At 39.3% G+C, this 17,672-nt stretch overlaps 5 protein-coding genes across 5 annotated transcripts in view; 4 read left to right on the top strand and 1 right to left on the bottom strand.

Moving 5' to 3' along the window:
- The first annotated feature begins 1,104 nt into the window (after positions 1 to 1,104).
- Positions 1,105 to 6,227, top strand: lgals3a (lectin, galactoside binding soluble 3a). Its single transcript, XM_020622951.1, has 6 exons — positions 1,105 to 1,266; positions 1,659 to 1,676; positions 1,778 to 2,512; positions 3,638 to 3,723; positions 4,129 to 4,285; positions 5,466 to 6,227. The coding sequence occupies exons 2-6, from the start codon at positions 1,662 to 1,664 to the stop codon at positions 5,619 to 5,621; spliced, it is 1,149 nt and encodes a 382-aa protein (XP_020478607.1). The 5' UTR covers positions 1,105 to 1,266; positions 1,659 to 1,661; the 3' UTR covers positions 5,622 to 6,227.
- Positions 6,228 to 6,333: 106 nt separating this feature from the next.
- Positions 6,334 to 9,037, top strand: LOC109973350 (galectin-5-like). The gene is made up of 3 exons (XM_020622863.1): positions 6,334 to 6,340; positions 6,513 to 6,706; positions 7,938 to 9,037. The coding sequence occupies exons 1-3, from the start codon at positions 6,334 to 6,336 to the stop codon at positions 8,091 to 8,093; spliced, it is 357 nt and encodes a 118-aa protein (XP_020478519.1). The 3' UTR covers positions 8,094 to 9,037.
- Positions 9,038 to 10,256: 1,219 nt separating this feature from the next.
- synj2bp (synaptojanin 2 binding protein) lies at positions 10,257 to 12,747 on the top strand. Its single transcript, XM_020622862.1, has 4 exons — positions 10,257 to 10,449; positions 11,043 to 11,179; positions 11,937 to 12,032; positions 12,592 to 12,747. Exons 1-4 carry the CDS (start codon positions 10,386 to 10,388, stop codon positions 12,745 to 12,747), a joined length of 453 nt encoding a protein of 150 aa, XP_020478518.1. The 5' UTR covers positions 10,257 to 10,385.
- Positions 12,748 to 14,919: 2,172 nt separating this feature from the next.
- On the bottom strand, positions 14,920 to 16,334 carry LOC109973404 (uncharacterized). The gene is made up of 2 exons (XM_020622960.1): positions 16,199 to 16,334; positions 14,920 to 16,158 (listed from the first exon to the last, which is right to left on the bottom strand). Exons 1-2 carry the CDS (start codon positions 16,317 to 16,319, stop codon positions 15,617 to 15,619), a joined length of 663 nt encoding a protein of 220 aa, XP_020478616.1. The 5' UTR covers positions 16,320 to 16,334; the 3' UTR covers positions 14,920 to 15,616.
- A 50-nt stretch (positions 16,335 to 16,384) lies between these two features.
- LOC109973406 (desumoylating isopeptidase 2) overlaps positions 16,385 to 17,672 on the top strand; it is a 13,537-nt gene continuing 12,249 nt past the window's right edge. Inside the window, exon 1 of the mRNA XM_020622966.1 lies at positions 16,385 to 16,473. Coding sequence (XP_020478622.1) covers positions 16,435 to 16,473 — 39 coding nt within the window. The 5' untranslated portion in view covers positions 16,385 to 16,434. The remainder of the gene's footprint in view (positions 16,474 to 17,672) is intronic.

The following is a 17,672-nucleotide window of genomic DNA, read 5'->3' as shown; positions in this document are numbered from 1 at the left end:
AAGTCCTCCCCTCTGGACGGCGTTACAGGTCACTGTGCACCAAGACAACCAGGCACAGGAACAGTTTCTTCCCCCAGGCTGTCACCCTGATTAACACTTAACCTATGACAGTATGACTGGACAATAACCCTCAGTGCAGTACCTGTAAATATACCTCGTACAAATTATACAGATTCATACAAGTCTCTATTTTAAGTACTCTATTTTTATTCCTACTTATCCCATTTCACAATGAGCATTATTTGCCTGTCTGCATTGTTTACTGCCTGTTTATACTGCTTATTTTACATTGTCTGGACTGTTTGTTGCTTGTTAATACTACTGTTTACTCGCCCCTTGCATGGGGGTATGTACATACACATTGAAAGCCAATGTACCAAGGTGAAATTCCTCGTGTGTTCGACACACCTGGCCAATAAAACTGATTCTGATTCTGTAATGTAACTCAAGTCCTCAAATAAATGTAGGCTAGTGAGGTAAAAAAAAAGTATAATATTTGCCTGTACAATGTAGTTAAGTCTAAGTATTAAGTAGTAACAAATGAAAAAACTCAAGTAAAGTACAGATACCTCAAAATCATTCTTGAGTAAATGTACTGTTACTTTCAACCACTGTGTTGTTTGCATTATACTTCAGTGAGGACAGGGTAAATCCCAGTTCCCTCCTCCAAAATGATCATAGGCTGCAACTGAATCAACATTTCTTTATAACAGTTAAACAAAAAACCGAACATTATCACTTTCATAAAGGTAAAACTGAATGCAGGACTTCCGTATTTCTGCATTAGTTTTATCTAAGTGTAGCTAAGAAACTACCCAGCGTTTGCTCCCACAGTAATGTAATAACACAAAAATGACATACTAACGCTTAGGCCTAAAATAATAGGTATTTTTATGCATTATCAGTAATCAGTAGTGGATTCTTATCTTTAAAAACAAAAGTAGTAATACTACAATATAAAAGCACTATTACAAGTGTGTGTCCTCCATTTAGGTTGTCTCACTAGTATTGCCAACAAAAGTCCCCCCAAGTGTTGAAATCATCTGTTTGTGCGCACGCGTGTGTTTTTGTCAGTGTCCGGAACCCGCCCACCTTAAAGCATACGTCATCAGCTTCCTTTTTAATAGTTGTAGTTGGGCGCAGATACGTTAGCTTGTAGTCCTGTGCATTGGCAGGCTGAACTAGTAGGCTAATTGGCTTCCATAGCTGGTTAACTAACGATTTAACCTACTGCTTTCACCGGAAAGGAGTCCATCCTATGTCGAGGTAACATAAAATATCAGCTTTTACTACTTAGTCGCTATAGATATCAAGAAACTAAAGAAAACAAACGAGCTAACTATTTGAACATTAACTAACAGTTAGCTGCTATTAGCTAGGTCCGTAGCTAAATGTGTAACACCAAATAACTAGATATTTTAAAACGAACTCTCCGTTAATATGTACCTATAGTCCGCATAATTTAAATATAGCTTTTCGTAATAATCTTTTAAAGTCAAGCTATTTCGAGAGTGCTCAAATGGATTTTGTTGACCACCACTAGGAGATGGAAACATTTACTCGGCTATTACTCAGAGCCACAGTGTTTGACACCTTGTTATAATCGGTTGTTATAGCTAATGAATAAAACTAATGAAAGTTGTCTTATTTTGTTTTAGACCATGGATGATTTCTCGGTGAGTTTAAAGGACTGCACAGTTTTACATAATTTTGAGGTGTTTAATTACTGGCATCCATTGATTAAAGAGAGCCACTTTCCCTTTCTCTTCTAATGTAGCTGTCAGATGCCCTAGGAGATGATACCACAAGGCAGGCAAAGAAAATAGGCAACACTAACCCATCTGCCCCTGCCTGCAACCCTCCACCTCCTACAAATCCAGGATGGCCTGGTTCAGCCCCTGGGGCCCCAACCCAGCCCTCTGCTCCAGGTAACTTTGCTGGTGGGATGTCTGGCCCAGGAGCACCTGGGCAGTTTCCATTTCCCTCTGGTCCTGGAGCACCAGGGCAATATCCAGGACCTCCTTCAGCACCTGGTGGGTTCCCCCCTGGTTCTGGGATACCTGGACAATATCCACCTGCACCAGGAGCCCCAGGACATTTCTCCTCCAGCCCTGGAGCTCCAGGGCAGTTCCCTGGGCAGTTCCCTGGGCAGTACCCACCCGAGGGAGCTCCAGGACAGCTACCTGGAGGCCCTGCTCCTTACCCAACTGGACCCTTTCCTTCTGGCCCTGGAGCTCCCCCTGGGCCTTACCCAAATGCACCTTTCCCAGGAAGTCAACCAATAGGAGGCACTGGAATGTACGGCCCAAGTGGTCCTGGTGCATATCCACCTCCAGCTGGCCCTGGCTCATTCCCTGCATTCCCTGCTGGAGGCTTTCCCCCTATACCTCCTGGGTCATGGGGACCACCTGCAGGTGGAGGCTTCCCTCCTGCTCCTGCTCCTGGCTCCTATGGTCCTGGCCCTGGGCCTACAGGCCCATACGGTGGGCCTGCTGCTCCAGGAGGCATGCTGGTGAGTACTAGTACTGTTTACACATTGTTTCTTGCTTGCTGCATTTCTTTGCTGATGGGATTTTCCTCTGGTATGCAGTGGAGCATCTGTCTTGGTGTGGACGTTTTTAGGATTCAGTAAGGGGAAATTACAACCAGCTACTAACAAATTTTTTTTAAATCACTAACTGTAGCTTTTAAGTTCATCTACACTTCAACAGGTACCCTGGTATCATACAAATATCTGACTCAGCTTTAGTACAGGGTTTCTTCCAAGATATTCAGTTTGTCTTATTTAATGTCTGCCTAAAGCTGCTGCTGGTGGAAACTGAAGATTTCCTGTTTTGTTGGGATTTACTGCAGAATGGTCAATTTATTTTTTCTTCTGTTCTCTTGGGCTCTGCTGGGGTGCAAAACATAAAGCAGAACAAAAGTAGTTATCAAAAATGTATTCTTTTCTTTCAGCCCAGATATAATCCACCATATAATTGAAAGCAATGAGCTCAACTTTTCAGTCGGACAAGGACGTCACGCCAGAATCAACATATGGTTTGATTAGAAAAACAGACTGAGTATATAAATATATACTGTTGAAGTTTGAAGTTTGTGTTGAATCTGCCCGGGGATGTAATGTTTAAATAAAGTGCAATGAGATTTAATATTACACTTTTGCACAAAACTGTTTACCGTATAAAGACACATTTAACTTTGTTGATAAAGTCACAGTTTGATGAGTTTGTATGTTCATCACTATCTCCACATTGACTTGTCACTTTTGTAATGTTTGTATGTGATTAGAATTAAAATGATTTTTTTTCTTTGGCCTTTTCTGTCATTGTCACTAATCATTGTGAATTGTGTAAGAGTGGAAAGAGATGATGACTCATTGTGGTGTTGTATTAGGAATGTGAGCAGGGTCAAAGGTCTGAGTAATGTTTAACTAAAAATGCTTCTTTATTTGAATGATATTAAGCACTTTGCTGTATATTATAAGTTCTGATTATAAGTGATAAAATTTGAGTTTCTACATTTGTCTGTGGGATTTTTTTGGTGGGGGGCTTAATCAGTGAAACACATTACCTTTATTTCAAACTAAAACATAGTAAATGTACTGTCATACTTTAAAGTGTAAATATTTTTTTTACAGATGCCGTATGATCTCCCACTTCATGCTGGAATTTTGCCGCAACTTTTGATCACAATAGTAGGGGAGCCTTTCCCTGGTGCAGACAGGTATGGACAACATTCAGCCTCCAGTTCTCCTGTCAGTGGTGCTTCCTGTTTGAGGTAGAAACATCACTGGATGCCTTTATGATAACCCCGCATCAATCCTAATCCTCCAGATCATGGCAGTGTTGTCTTCTTCAACATATGGGTTCACACTGGTCCGACGTCTTCATAGTTAAATGCACATCATTAACAATGGCTCGTATACACTGCACCATTTACTTTCACCTTACAACAGTTGATAAGATGCTGTCATTGACAAAAAGGGCTCTTGTGGAAAATGGAAATGCTTCATTAGCAGTATCACCATTCTTATTTGACTTATTCAAGTGGTATTTTATTGATTGGATTGTAGAAGAATGATTAGTTGTCAGTGGCACTTAGTAATAAATTCATTTATTCATTCTGCAGGTTCCATGTTGACTTCATCAAAGGTCAAGATGTCGTCTTTCATTTCAACCCTCGATTTAATGAGCAAACCGTTGTTAGAAACTCCAATTTAGGTGGATGTTGGGGGCCAGAGGAGCGGGATGGAGGCTTCCCATTTGTTCGAGGACAACGTTTTGAGGTAGCAACAGTAATGTAGATCGGACAAGTCAAAAACATTGTTTTGTAAATAGCTTTATAGTGGCAGACCTATGGTCCACCCACTGTGCATCTCAGACCTGTGTGAGTGTGTACAGACTAGACTTTTTTTTTTTTTTGGACAGGCAAAAAAGGGTCCCTTCCTGTTGTGAAGTAGAAATATAGAACAAATTACACTTTTTCTCATTACATGAACTTTTGTACCTCACCTTATTCCAGCTGTATCACTGCCAGACATTACCCTGAGCAGGGCTCTAATCAGCCACAACAGGTGAAAACACCTGTGTGAGTGTGTTGAGTCTTTAACGTCACACAAATGATGAACTAAAGCAAACTGAGTTGCAGAGCTTTGTTCCAAGTTGCCAGTCAGCTTGCTAGTTGCTTTTTTACATGCCACTTCTGTTTGTCACACAAGATTTTGAACATGGGTGTGACTCATGTTTTGAACTAGATATTAGTCATTGGTGAATGCTGGGACCACACATCCTAAACAGTAATGTTGCATTTGACATAAAACTGGTTCCAGTGGAGATTCAACATGTAGGACAATAAAGTGTTTAGATTTTTTTTCTTTTAATTTTACCTTATAAAAAGATATTGGTGCAATTTATGTTCAGCAGTCATGTTAAATATATCCCTTTTTGAGAAGAGCAGGCTCAGCAGGTTTGTCATTGTTGGTACTAATAGGTTTACTAGTGAACCTACGGGTAGACTGTTTACGGTCACTGACAAGTTGGTGTCAGTGTATGCACATTTTGTAAAGGCGTTTTCCTACAGTGCTTTGCCATTTGAAATGAAGAAGTTTACCATCATCAAGTTTCATTTAAGCATCATTATCATTGAACCAGCAGATTATTTTATCAGTTTGTCTTTTGGATATTAGAAGATGGTAAGAAAAGTGCTGATCACAATTTTCTAAAGCTTAGCTCTAAAAACCTCTGTGTACAGATGAATGACAGTAAGATAATATTACCTCAAAAGATAAGTTAATGTTGTGGTCACAACTTGTTTTAACCCCACCCCCCAGCCAGAAAAAGAAGATAAACTCATTGCAGATTTAATTCATGATAAATTACCTAAGCTTAATTTTCGTTTGTTTCAGCTCTGCTTGCATCACCCATTAAAACTTGATGTTTATTAAGTTTCTTTTGTTCTCCCTGCAGCTGAAGATCCTTGTGGAGGAGGACATGTTTAAAGTGGCAGTGGATGGCACCCACCTGCTGGAGTACGAACACAGAATCGGTGGGCTAGAGGATGTGACCTTGCTGCGAGTGGTCGGAGACATCATCCTCTACAGCGCAGCCCCGAGCATGATCTGAATCCCAGAGCTTGTACATCGCATAGTACACAGAAACCCTAGTTCCAACTTTACCACTGTAATTCAATATTTGAAATCCCTTCAAATACTTTGATGCTTTTGATGGAATTTGCAAGGAACAAAAGTTAATGAAGTGTAATCTTTGTCCACATGGCACGTCATCATTCATTACAGAACAGATGACAGGTTTAGCCAGGTCTGCACCTTGTAATCCTTTTCTGTTTTTCACTGGATGACATCTTTATTTTATATACACTCACAATCCAGTATATTTAATGACATAGTTTAAGTGAAGTGCATCTAAAAGATGTTTTAAGGAAATATTAATATAATACTAATAGTAGTCCTAATGAAAAATTTGTAGGCCAGGTGGTAAAGTGCGATGTGTCCCAAACATTTCTTTTATTTCCAGCTTGAGTGCTGTATTTTTGTTTACAGTACATGTATGTTTATTACTCTGTCCTTGATAAGCCTTCATAATGCATGAGTGTGATGCTGAAAATCAGTTGATCTCCCTTCCACTATCTTCTGCTGGCTGATCCTCGAGGACTCACTAACCTGTAAACAATAGGCTAAAGGAGTTTTCTGAAATGTGTTTAAATCCTTTCTTCAGGCATCAATCCTAATCCTCCAGATCATGGCAGTGTTGTCTTCTTCAACATATGGGTTCACACTGGTCCGATGTCTTCATAGTTAAATGCACATCATTAACAATGGCTCGTATACACTGCACCATTTACTTTCACCTTACAACAGTTGATAAGATGCTGTCATTGACAAAAAGGGCTCTTGTGGAAAATGGAAATGCTTCATTAGCAGTATCACCATTCTTATTTGACTTATTCAAGTGATATTTTATTGATTGGATTGTGGAAGAATGATTAGTTGTTAGTGGCACTTAGTAATAAATTCATTTATTCATTCTGCAGGATCCATGTTGACTTCGTCAAAGGTCCAGATATCGCCTTTCATTTCAACCCTCGATTTAATGAGCAAACCGTTGTTAGAAACTCCAATTTAGGTGGATGTTGGGGGCCAGAGGAGCGGGATGGAGGCTTCCCATTTGTTCGAGGACAACGTTTTGAGGTAGCAACAGTAATGTAGATCGGACAAGTCAAAAACATTGTTTTGTAAATAGCTTTATAGTGGCAGACCTATGGTCCACCCACTGTGCATCTCAGACCTGTGTGAGTGTGTACAGACTAGACTTTTTTTTTTTTTTTTTTTGGACAGGCAACAAAGGTTCCTGTTGTGAAGTAGAAATATAGAACAAATTACACTTTTTCTCATTACATGAACTTTTGTACCTCACCTTATTCCAGCTGTATCACTGCCAGACATTACCCTGAGCAGGGCTCTAATCAGCCACAACAGGTGAAAACACCTGTGTGAGTGTGTTGAGTCTTTAACGTCACACAAATGATGAACTAAAGCAAACTGAGTTGCAGAGCTTTGTTCCAAGTTGCCAGTCAGCTTGCTAGTTGCTTTTTTACATGCCACTTCTGTTTGTCACACAAGATTTTGAACATGGGTGTGACTCATGTTTTGAACTAGATATTAGTCATTGGTGAATGCTGGGACCACACATCCTAAACAGTAATGTTGCATTTGACATAAAACTGGTTCCAGTGGAGATTCAACATGTAGGACAATAAAGTGTTTAGATTTTTTTTCTTTTAATTTTACCTTATAAAAAGATATTGGTGCAATTTATGTTCAGCAGTCATGTTAAATATATCCCTTTTTGAGAAGAGCAGGCTCAGCAGGTTTGTCATTGTTGGTACTAATAGGTTTACTAGTGAACCTACGGGTAGACTGTTTACGGTCACTGACAAGTTGGTGTCAGTGTATGCACATTTTGTAAAGGCGTTTTCCTACAGTGCTTTGCCATTTGAAATGAAGAAGTTTACCATCATCAAGTTTCATTTAAGCATCATTATCATTGAACCAGCAGATTATTTTATCAGTTTGTCTTTTGGATATTAGAAGATGGTAAGAAAAGTGCTGATCACAATTTTCTAAAGCTTAGCTCTAAAAACCTCTGTGTACAGATGAATGACAGTAAGATAATATTACCTCAAAAGATAAGTTAATGTTGTGGTCACAACTTGTTTTAACCCCACCCCCCAGCCAGAAAAAGAAGATAAACTCATTGCAGATTTAATTCATGATAAATTACCTAAGCTTAATTTTCGTTTGTTTCAGCTCTGCTTGCATCACCCATTAAAACTTGATGTTTATTAAGTTTCTTTTGTCAGCTCTGCTTGCATCACCCATTAAAACGATGTTTATTAAGTTTCTTTTACTCTCCCTGCAGCTGAAGATCCGTGTGGAGAGTCACGCGTTTAAAGTGTCAGTGGACGGCAACCACCTGCTGGAGTACAAACACAGAGTCAAAGAGCTGGAGAAAGTGACCATGCTGCATGTGTTCAGAGACGTCTTCATCAGTAGTGTAGACCTGAGAATGACCTGAATCCCAGAGCTTGTACATCGCATAGTACACAGAAACCCTAGTTCCAACTTTACCACTGTAATTCAATATTTGAAATCCCTTCAAATACTTTGATGCTTTTGATGGAATTTGCAAGGAACAAAAGTTAATGAAGTGTAATCTTTGTCCACATGGCACGTCATCATTCATTACAGAACAGATGACAGGTTTAGCCAGGTCTGCACCTTGTAATCCTTTTCTGTTTTTCACTGGATGACATCTTTATTTTATATACACTCACAATCCAGTATATTTAATGACATAGTTTAAGTGAAGTGCATCTAAAAGATGTTTTAAGGAAATATTAATATAATACTAATAGTAGTCCTAATGAAAAATTTGTAGGCCAGGTGGTAAAGTGCGATGTGTCCCAAACATTTCTTTTATTTCCAGCTTGAGTGCTGTATTTTTGTTTACAGTACATGTATGTTTATTACTCTGTCCTTGATAAGCCTTCATAATGCATGAGTGTGATGCTGAAAATCAGTTGATCTCCCTTCCACTATCTTCTGCTGGCTGATCCTCGAGGACTCACTAACCTGTAAACAATAGGCTAAAGGAGTTTTCTGAAATGTGTTTAAATCCTTTCTTCAGTATTAACCCTCATGAGCTCCTGGACTGGAGGGTCAGGTAATGGTGTACGTATTATGATTTCATGTTGAAGTCAAATCTGGTGGTAAAAAAAAACAAAACGGGTCTGAATTAGAGTAAAATGTTGTAATGGGGAGGGACAGGGTCTCCAACTTGTTGCCAAAAGTAACAGTGGTACAGTACTTTGTATGCTTATAAATAAAGGGGCAACAAACAAAAATGAGAGCTATTGTACACTTTTCATGAGCTGCTTGCCTGTACACACAATAAATGCTAGGTCCCCTGCTAGCATTTACTCTACCCAAAAATGACAAATGACAGTAAAATCAAGTGAACATGCAGACTTTAAGCAATTATTGACAAACCTGAACTTGTTACTCTGCCACATTTTTTTTGCTAAATGAACTTTTATATGTACTTAAACACTCAAAGGGCTTTCACACTCTACCTGGTTACACTTGCACAACAGCAGACAGCCTTTGAGTTCAGTGTCTTGCTCAGGGACAGTTCTACATGTGGACTGCAGAAGATTAGAACTGAACCATTAGGAAGCGACCTGCTCAACCTCCAGAACCACAGCCACCATGTTATTTGATGACTCTGGTTACTTTTAAAAAACATGAATAAAACAAAATACAGTATAATAAGACTTGATTGATCCTTGGTGGGAAATTCACAATTGACCCAACAGTACTTAAAATTATAAGCATATAAGATAGTTAAAATTAGCTCCAATAATATGACATACATTAATGTGAAGTGTGCCGTTCTACATAATGACTTTTTATTTTTGGTACTTTAAGTACATTTTGATGCTAATACTTTTGTACCTTTCAATGCAGGACATGTAGCAGATTGTTTTTAACGCTGTGGTATTACTGTTTTTACCTAAGTAAACAATCTGGTACTTCTACCACTGATCAGTATTGTAGCCTATGTTGTTCCTTGTAATACCAAAACATCTACTGTACTTACAAATGACACTCAGCTGACAGTTTATATACTGCAGTAACAAACATAACATCCAAAATGATCATTTAAGTGGAATCAACAACTCTCTCTGAAACAGTTTCAAGCTTAATGAAGGTAGAATTTTTTGTAATCTGTTGTATTAGACTGTGTTTTATCTTGGTGTACCTCATAAACACATGGATGGATTAACTGAATGGGCCTAGCGGGTACAGGGTCAAGGGGCCGATGGGGAGCGGTCAATCAAAGAACAACAAAGAGATAGAAAATAAGTAAAAATGGAGGCAAAACAATTCTAAAGAGACACAAAATGAGTAAAATCCAAAGTGAGTAACAGTAGATGCAAAACAACCACAAAGAAAGACTAAAAAAAGTAGATACAACTATAAAAAGCACAAAATGTGTTTACAAATAGACACAGTCACTTGTGTCTTTGCTCCTGTACACTTTAGGAGATGTGGGGGGCCTGCATTGTTTGTGCCCAGGGGGCTGCTGTCTCAGGAATAAACTGACTGATGTATTTTTGCATACGTATTTTCTGATTTGCCTCACTTCACTGTAATTCAAAGGTCAGCCTGCACATCCGTGTTAGCCCATCAGGGGGCAGCACGACCACAAACTGTGTCAAATCGAAACTCCTCAATGAGCTCACCTTCGGATAAATAGTTTGTCCTTCTCTAAACACTTATTTTAATCGTTTGGTGACTTGACAAAATGAATGGCTCTCTGCACTCCTCGCCCAGCGTGGTGGACATAAAACTGAAGCGAGGACCAGCAGGTAACACTGTGAATCCAGCGAACTGTTTTAGCATGTAACGGTGACTAGCTAGCTAGGTAGCAGCAAAAGTCAACGTTGTCAGGTTACTGTGTGTCCTGGAGCTAAAGGCTAATTTACGAATCAGAAATAACAACACCTCTTCCCACCTTGTGTTATCGTTTAGGACAAATAGAGGCATTGGGTTGTGGAAACCTACTGAGTAGTAGCTCAATTATAAAGCTGTCATTTTTGCAGTTTGACGCTGTTGTTAAAATCTGTAAAAGTAGTTGACGTTAATGCTCGGCCTTTCTGACTCGAGTTTCTGGTACTGGAGGGTTAAGAAGGTTATTTAGCTTCATGAGAGTTGGTTTGTTTTACACCTGGGATTTGTTGGGTAACATTTTGTGAACTGGTGTTTACTGGAATACACGTCTGCCTAGTATTTTGTTGGATGGAGTCCTCTTGTACTTTGGTCCAACTGAGATAACCAAATGTTATGATCGGATCAGCAACTTCTGCCCTGGAGAACAATGAGATTTATACCTACCGACTTTTACCAATAACCCCTATCCCATGCTAGTATTTATTTTTGTCTGCTGCGTTTTTTTTTTTAGGCTTGGGCTTTAATATAGTTGGAGGTGTGGACCAGCAGTATGTTGTGAATGACAGTGGCATATATGTGTCCAAAATAAAAGGAGGAGGAGCTGCAGCGATGGATGGAAGGCTCCACGAGGGGGACAAGATCCTGGCGGTAATAAATGGGTGTGGGATGTAGAGGAGATGTTTTGTGTATGACTTATGGAAAGATTGTTGGGTACACTATTAAACTGTGCTTGTTACAGGAGCTGCAAGTATTTTGGTAAGCAAACATGAATTGTTTCAGCTTCTCTGGCAGAAGGATTTGCCAGTTTTACATTGAGTAAACTGAGCATCTTTGGGTATGTATTGGTCACATAGATAAAAGCTATTCACTTTGGGCTCTGGGAAATTTTGAAGTTAATTTTTCATTGCTTTGTATTGTTTTACTGACCAAACATCCAGTCGATTTAATTTTTTTAAAAAGCTGTCAGATCAGTTGACAGTGAAAAAAACTTTATTTGCAGCTTTACTTCTTTCTGTTTGGTTTGATAAAACTGAATATTAAAATTAAAACTGGCAACAAATTTGATAATCAGTTTTTTTATACAATTTATTTTTTAAGCATAACATAATATTTTCCCAGAGCCCGAGGAGATGTATTCAGATAGCTTTCTGAGTTTAACAGTAGTCCACAACTCAAAGATATTTATTTAACTACAACATAAGACTGGAAAAGTAGCAAATCCTCACACTGGAGAAGCTTGAACCATGAAATGTTAAAAATAATAGAGTAATTGATCAAAGTGGACTATTTGATTGATTGTTTCAGCTCCACATCTGAGTAACCAAAAGTGAACCTAATGAATAACTGCTGCCTAACTGAAGTTCAGTCATTTGATTAAAGATGATTATGAATTTTTGTTTTGTAGATCAATGGAGTCAAACTTGAGGATCTGACACATTTAGCAGCGGTTGAGCTGTTCAGGACAGCAGGCGAGGACGTGGAGCTCCGTGTTCTGAAAAAGGTTGACCACAAAATGCCTTTAAATGACCTCTAGCTTTTTCGTTTTTCCTATACAGCTTGACTGTCCCCAAAACAGAAAAGTCTTCGCTAAAACATATCACAAAATATATACAAGGTTTTTGCACCATCAGAGTCTAAAGATTAGCTAATTATCAGAAAATATATCTTCAACTGTTTTGATAATCAAAGTATCTATCCATTCTTTTAAAGCAAAATGTAAAATATTTGCTGTTTCTAGCTTCCCAAACAAGACAAATACATTTTCTGTCACACAAGATCTGTGTGTTGATCAGGTAAAACAAGACATTTGAAGATACCACCTTGGTCTGTGGGAAATTATAACAGGCATTTTTCACAATTTTACTGTCATTTTATAAGGACAACAATAAATTCATTAATCAAAAAAGTTTTCAGCTGATTAATTCGTTAGCTGGAACCCTAAACGAAAACTTTTCCAACAATGTAATCTGAGCAGAGAAGGTGGGTCCACTCTTTCTACATATAAGTGTATTTCTACCTCCACTGTAGCTTTAATGTGTTCTTCTGTCCATATCTTGCAGTTGCCCCATCACATGAACGGACCTACAGGCTCACAACCCGAACACCAAACCCCTGTATCTTTTCTGGGAGCTAACAACATCTGTATTTTATTTTTTAGATCAAAAACTTTGCTAAAGGCCAAAGATATGAAAGAGGGAACAAACTCTAAACGGTAAATGGCTCTTTTTTTTTTTTATTAGTAGGTCTTGGTGTCACTGATGTTCTATTATGTGATTGATAGTAGCTTAATGACACCGATCCTATGCAAGTGGATGCTCTCTAACAGCAGATGTTACATTTTATAAATTGTTAAAATAATGTACACTACAGTCCTGTTGCTGGGCTGAGCCCAGGCACAAACAGACGGCTGCTTGTACACAGAGGTTTTATGAAGGAAACCAAATAAACCGTTGGATGAAGTCAGGCTGAGTCGAGCTTGAGCTTCAGGGTCCATTTACAAACTGAAAGACAGTGTTGTGTAGTGTCACATTTAGGTGTCTCTGTACCTCCATTGCTGAATGGCAGACCTATCTGAGGGGTAATGTGAAGAAGCCTTTCCTGTTCTTTCAGTTTGTCAACTGGGTTTGATTTCATGCTGCTCTGTTGTACAGATTCTAGATTGAGCTGTGGGTTCGAAAAAGCCTGCGTCTGTGATAAACTGTCTCTCTTAATGGACTTTTTGAGTGCCTTTTTCTGTCTATTCCAAGTAATGATAGTCTTGTTGCCCCTGACTAAAACAAAAGGAAATAGTGTTTGTTGGGAATTATTTTCAGCTGCTGGTTAATACACATTCCGTGCTTTAGAGAGATTTTCCAGCAGTAGGACAGTGAATGTGATAGACGGAAAATAACTAGGGTCTGTGTTTAGTGTAATAAAGGACCATATGACCCAGTACAACGGTGTAGTTCAGTGATGTTTTTAATAGTTCTTCAACAAAATGAAGGAATAAGCTACATCAGACAGTACTTGGTTCAGTAACATCAGTTCATTGTTGGTTTAGGTTTTTTGTATTAGGATTTATTTGATGAGTGTTATCATCAGATTTGTTCAGAGTATTATGACGAGTTTAATTTATGTTGTAGTGTCACATGTAAAAGCCACAGCTGTAAACTGAGACATGCTGCTATGTTTGTGTCACAAACATTCTCCTAATTCTGCATCAGCCAGTGCTTGTAGTCCTATGTCATTTTCTGGTAAGTGTTTTGACTTGGGATTGATGTGAAAGTTGGAGTGTACTTTAGAGGAAAGGAGTTGTTCTCTTGTGCGAAGGACCAACAGCTTAATAAACTGTAAATGACTGGAAAGCCACTAGAGCCTGTTCTTTTTAAAGGAGTGTTTCCTAGGAAACAAGTTGCTGTCAAGGAGCCACAATCAGTTCCTCCTGTCACATACATAGAACAGATGAATAAGTAAATTATGTGCATGAGATGTATCTGTCCACATTTGCCAGTCTGCAGAACCTCTATCATGTAATTGTGTGACTGCATATGGCACTTTTTTTTGTCTGTAAATACATTTCATGTTGCTCTGTTTAGTGGGATTGTGAATATGTTCAGTGTGCCAGAAGAATAGATCAGAAGCACTAATAAATGATGGGAATACTGTGTTTGATATCCAAGCACGCATTAAAATCTATGATGAATTCAAGTGTTTGTTTGTTTGTTTGTTTGTTTGTTTGTTTGTTTTAGGGGCAGGAAATAGCCTACATATATTTAATGTAAATTTGTAAATGTCAAATGCTAAAAAATGAGCATTGTGGTGATAAATATGCAAGGCCAGTTGTACCAAAAGAAAAAGGGCTCAGAAGTGATGAAAAACTACCAATGAAATGGTCATTTAAAATTATGAAGTATTAAGTCAAAATAAAAGATGGTCAAGATTAGTAGGTAGTAAGTATAAATTATATATGTGTCTTCTCATAACTGTGGCAATAAGTGGAACTGTTGAGTGTGTATCATACTTTTGACTCAGTAAATTTCATCATTGTTGAAATAAATAAAGCTTAACATTTATTTGTTGGACCAAAGTCTATGTTGGCTAAACCCAAGTCAAGTTAGATGATTATATCCAGAAGACCAGATGGTGTCAGCATACCTTCAAAACAAAAGTGGGTACTATTGTTTAAATTTGACAAAACCGGGTCCTTTCTGAATGCAGTGAATAATTGGCCATATGTATGATACTGTTTATTGTTCACATAATATGATGGGGGGAAAACAGTATCCTAATGATAGATAGACCTGACAACAAAATCACAGTTAAGACTAGCATAAAATATCCTATAGCCTATCTTTTAGTAAAATTGGTGTCACAAAAAATAAACCTGCTGTATGTTTGTATTATTTTTTATTGAGTGGTAGTCATCACATTTAAAGCAAGAGAACTTGGTTGCTGACAAGATGGCTGACTGTTGACAGTAGCAGGAATTTGGCGTTAGGCCTGTTAACCAGAGGTCTTTCACTCCAGCAGGATTAGGTTTATAGTTGAAATGTTAAGGTTGGGGCTATGGTTAGCATAACGTGTTGGCGTTAAAATTAACCCTAGATATAACTGCCGGAACAAGTTGACAACTTCCGGTCGAGGTTGACAGTATGCAAATTGTGGTTCCAATCCGCCATCTTGTCTGCAGCCAGATCCCTCTCATAAAACTCACCAACAAAACTAAACCTTTTTGATGTCAGCGGATCTAAAAGGTTTTATTGAACATGTCTAAATTGTTTTAAGCGTCACTTTTTAAGCGACCAATACGCAGGGTAGAGGTGAAAATTAAGTCATTTTTCAGCATGGAGTTTTTTTTCTTTGTTTGTTTGTTAGGGTTTTTTTTTAGACAGAAATAGTAAAGTAGTGTGTTTTGTAACCAAATGTGCTCCTGTACACCCACCAGCAGGTTGGGCTCACATCAGGATGTAGCCTCGGAGGCAGAAATGATGTAATCTACCGCTTTAGTCCCAACCACAGCCAGAAAGAGGCAGAGCAAGAGTTGGATCATCACCTCACGATACGGATGGATCTCGGCTGCTTTGGTACATTCGGATACATTCAGATTCAAGTCATTCTAAAACCATCATCCAGCAGTTTGTGTTGACGCTTCGGTGTTGCTGGAGGACTCATGTCGCGGAGGTTTGCGCCGACTAGCCTCACCTCCCGACGAAGAGGATGCTGGACGCTGGCCAAGCAGTAGCAGCAACACCGGTCGGAGATGCCCCTGCTGGTGAACCGGACTCCGTCATCAGCTGTAGTTAACCACCATGGCTCAGGATTCCTCTCCCGCAGCTGCTGCAACATCCTGCGTGTGAAAATGGCCCACACTCCGCCTCCATCGTCGACACCAGTCCGCCCTGACTGTCCCCTTTTCGCCCGTGATGACGGGAGAGCGCCTGCTTCAGATTTCAACACTTCTAGGCCCTTTATGTGGGTTATGTTTCGCATTATCACCTCTAATCTGATTTTTTGAGCTGTTTTATTTCGCATCTTCACATCGTGCCAGCATCTGTTTCCTTTACAACACACATATATACTTGGAGCCGGGAGATGTGCCGTGTCCACTGCCGCACCTCGCTTTGCCCTGCTGGGTTTCCCAAACTTGTCACCTCGCTTTGCCCTGCTGGGTTTCCCGAACTTACTTGCGGTAATGGCTCAGTAACATCTTGCTAAGCTGATCCAGTTCCGTTCCTTGTGGACGTTCTCCTGGCTTCGTGCACAGGCCTGTGTCCGTGCAGTGGTTGCTTCGGTGCGAGGGAATCAACATTGTCCATCCCTCCAGCAGAAGGCTGCCTGCTCCCGCTGTCCACCGTGTGGCCCTGTGACTTCAGCGGCGTGTGGAGGTGCTGTCAGCGTTTGCCTTTCCTGCTCAGGTTTAAACCATGGCCAATGAACCTGTGATCCTTAACGTGTATGACATGGTAAGGGTTCATCTCAACCAACTTACACTTTCCTACTCAGTTCTATTAACTGTTTTATGCTTCTGGCTGGGAAGAATTCTGTTGAGATGCCAGCCTGAGAATTGAATGCACTACTAGAAGTAGAAGGCCCACTACACACCTGGTTCATTGATGGGACTTCACAGCTATTTTCATTTTACAAGAGATGGGCTGGACTTAAACAAGGAAAGCAGGTAGTGATATACAAATACATTTAGCAAATATCATTTTAATGTTGATTCTCTACTTTATTTCTGCTTTGCTGAGTGATAGCTAAATTAAGGGAATTTTAATGGAGTTTTGTGAGCACAGAAAGATTTACTGCAACATGAACGAGACTTCAGTATTGTGCTGTGTATACTGTGCTAGCTACCCAGGGAGTAGATGGCTATTGTGGTCTGCTGCAGGCAAGCAGTGTGTTATGAAGCCAAATTCTACTCTACCCACTAATCCAGCCATTGTTCAGCAGAATCACTGTGTCTGGCTTGTGAAAAGTAAAAACATCCAGTGACATTTGAGCATAAAAAGACAAAGCAGAGAGGAAAATTCCGTTTCCTCTTCCAAGACCCCTTCTCAACCCTCCTCTGCCACTGTGAACTCAGCTCACGTGATGCACACACACAGAGACACATTTTACACACAGAGACACATTTTACACACACCGGCAAAGGACGAGGGTCCTTATTCAGGCAGCTGCCCACTGCCTGATCCTTATATACTGAACTGCTGAACAGTATCCTGTGTGAATATTATGCAACACCACTCAATTTGCAGCTAAACATCTGTAATATAGTTAAGTGTATCCATAGTGATACAGCTTGACTCCCTTTATTTAATGTTCATAACCAGGAGAAACTCAGTAAATTGTTTATATCCCAGTACAATGTGGCTACAAAGGGATATACAGACATTATAAGTGTTTATTAATGTTTTTGTCAATTAGAATCTCTATCCATTTGTTATATACAGTAAATTAATCACATGTAGTGATACATGATGCCATACAGTCCTCAGGTTTTTCTGAAACATGTAATAAACTGTTACTACCCCGGGGCAAATAACTGATGCAAAGAACTAAGTGGGTCCTAAACTGTTTAGTAACATGTTGAAATCTCACAAAGACATAATGAGCTTCAGAGTTATTTGTTGAAATAGTTCAGAAGAAATATGAACACATTTTT

This window comes from Monopterus albus, unplaced genomic scaffold (genome assembly GCF_001952655.1).
Source record: "Monopterus albus unplaced genomic scaffold, M_albus_1.0 scaffold290.1, whole genome shotgun sequence".
Taxonomy (NCBI): domain Eukaryota; kingdom Metazoa; phylum Chordata; class Actinopteri; order Synbranchiformes; family Synbranchidae; genus Monopterus; species Monopterus albus.
This window is presented reverse-complemented; position numbering and strand designations above follow the sequence as displayed.

Coding starts and splice junctions, on each gene's coding strand:
- lgals3a (XM_020622951.1), top strand. Junction 2,513..3,637: donor CTGCTCCAGGAGGCATGCTG/GTGAGTACTAGT, acceptor TTTTTTTTACAG/ATGCCGTATGATCTCCCACT. Junction 3,724..4,128: donor CCTTTCCCTGGTGCAGACAG/GTATGGACAACA, acceptor TTCATTCTGCAG/GTTCCATGTTGACTTCATCA.
- synj2bp (XM_020622862.1), top strand. CDS start 10,386: ATGAATGGCTCTCTGCACTCCTCGCCCAGCGTGGTGGACATAAAACTG. Junction 11,180..11,936: donor AGGGGGACAAGATCCTGGCG/GTAATAAATGGG, acceptor TTTGTTTTGTAG/ATCAATGGAGTCAAACTTGA. Junction 12,033..12,591: donor AGCTCCGTGTTCTGAAAAAG/GTTGACCACAAA, acceptor CATATCTTGCAG/TTGCCCCATCACATGAACGG.
- LOC109973404 (XM_020622960.1), bottom strand. CDS start 16,319: ATGTTGATTCCCTCGCACCGAAGCAACCACTGCACGGACACAGGCCTG. Junction 16,159..16,198: donor GATGTTACTGAGCCATTACC/GCAAGTAAGTTC, acceptor CAAAGCGAGGTG/ACAAGTTTGGGAAACCCAGC.
- LOC109973350 (XM_020622863.1), top strand. Junction 6,707..7,937: donor TTCGAGGACAACGTTTTGAG/GTAGCAACAGTA, acceptor CTCTCCCTGCAG/CTGAAGATCCGTGTGGAGAG.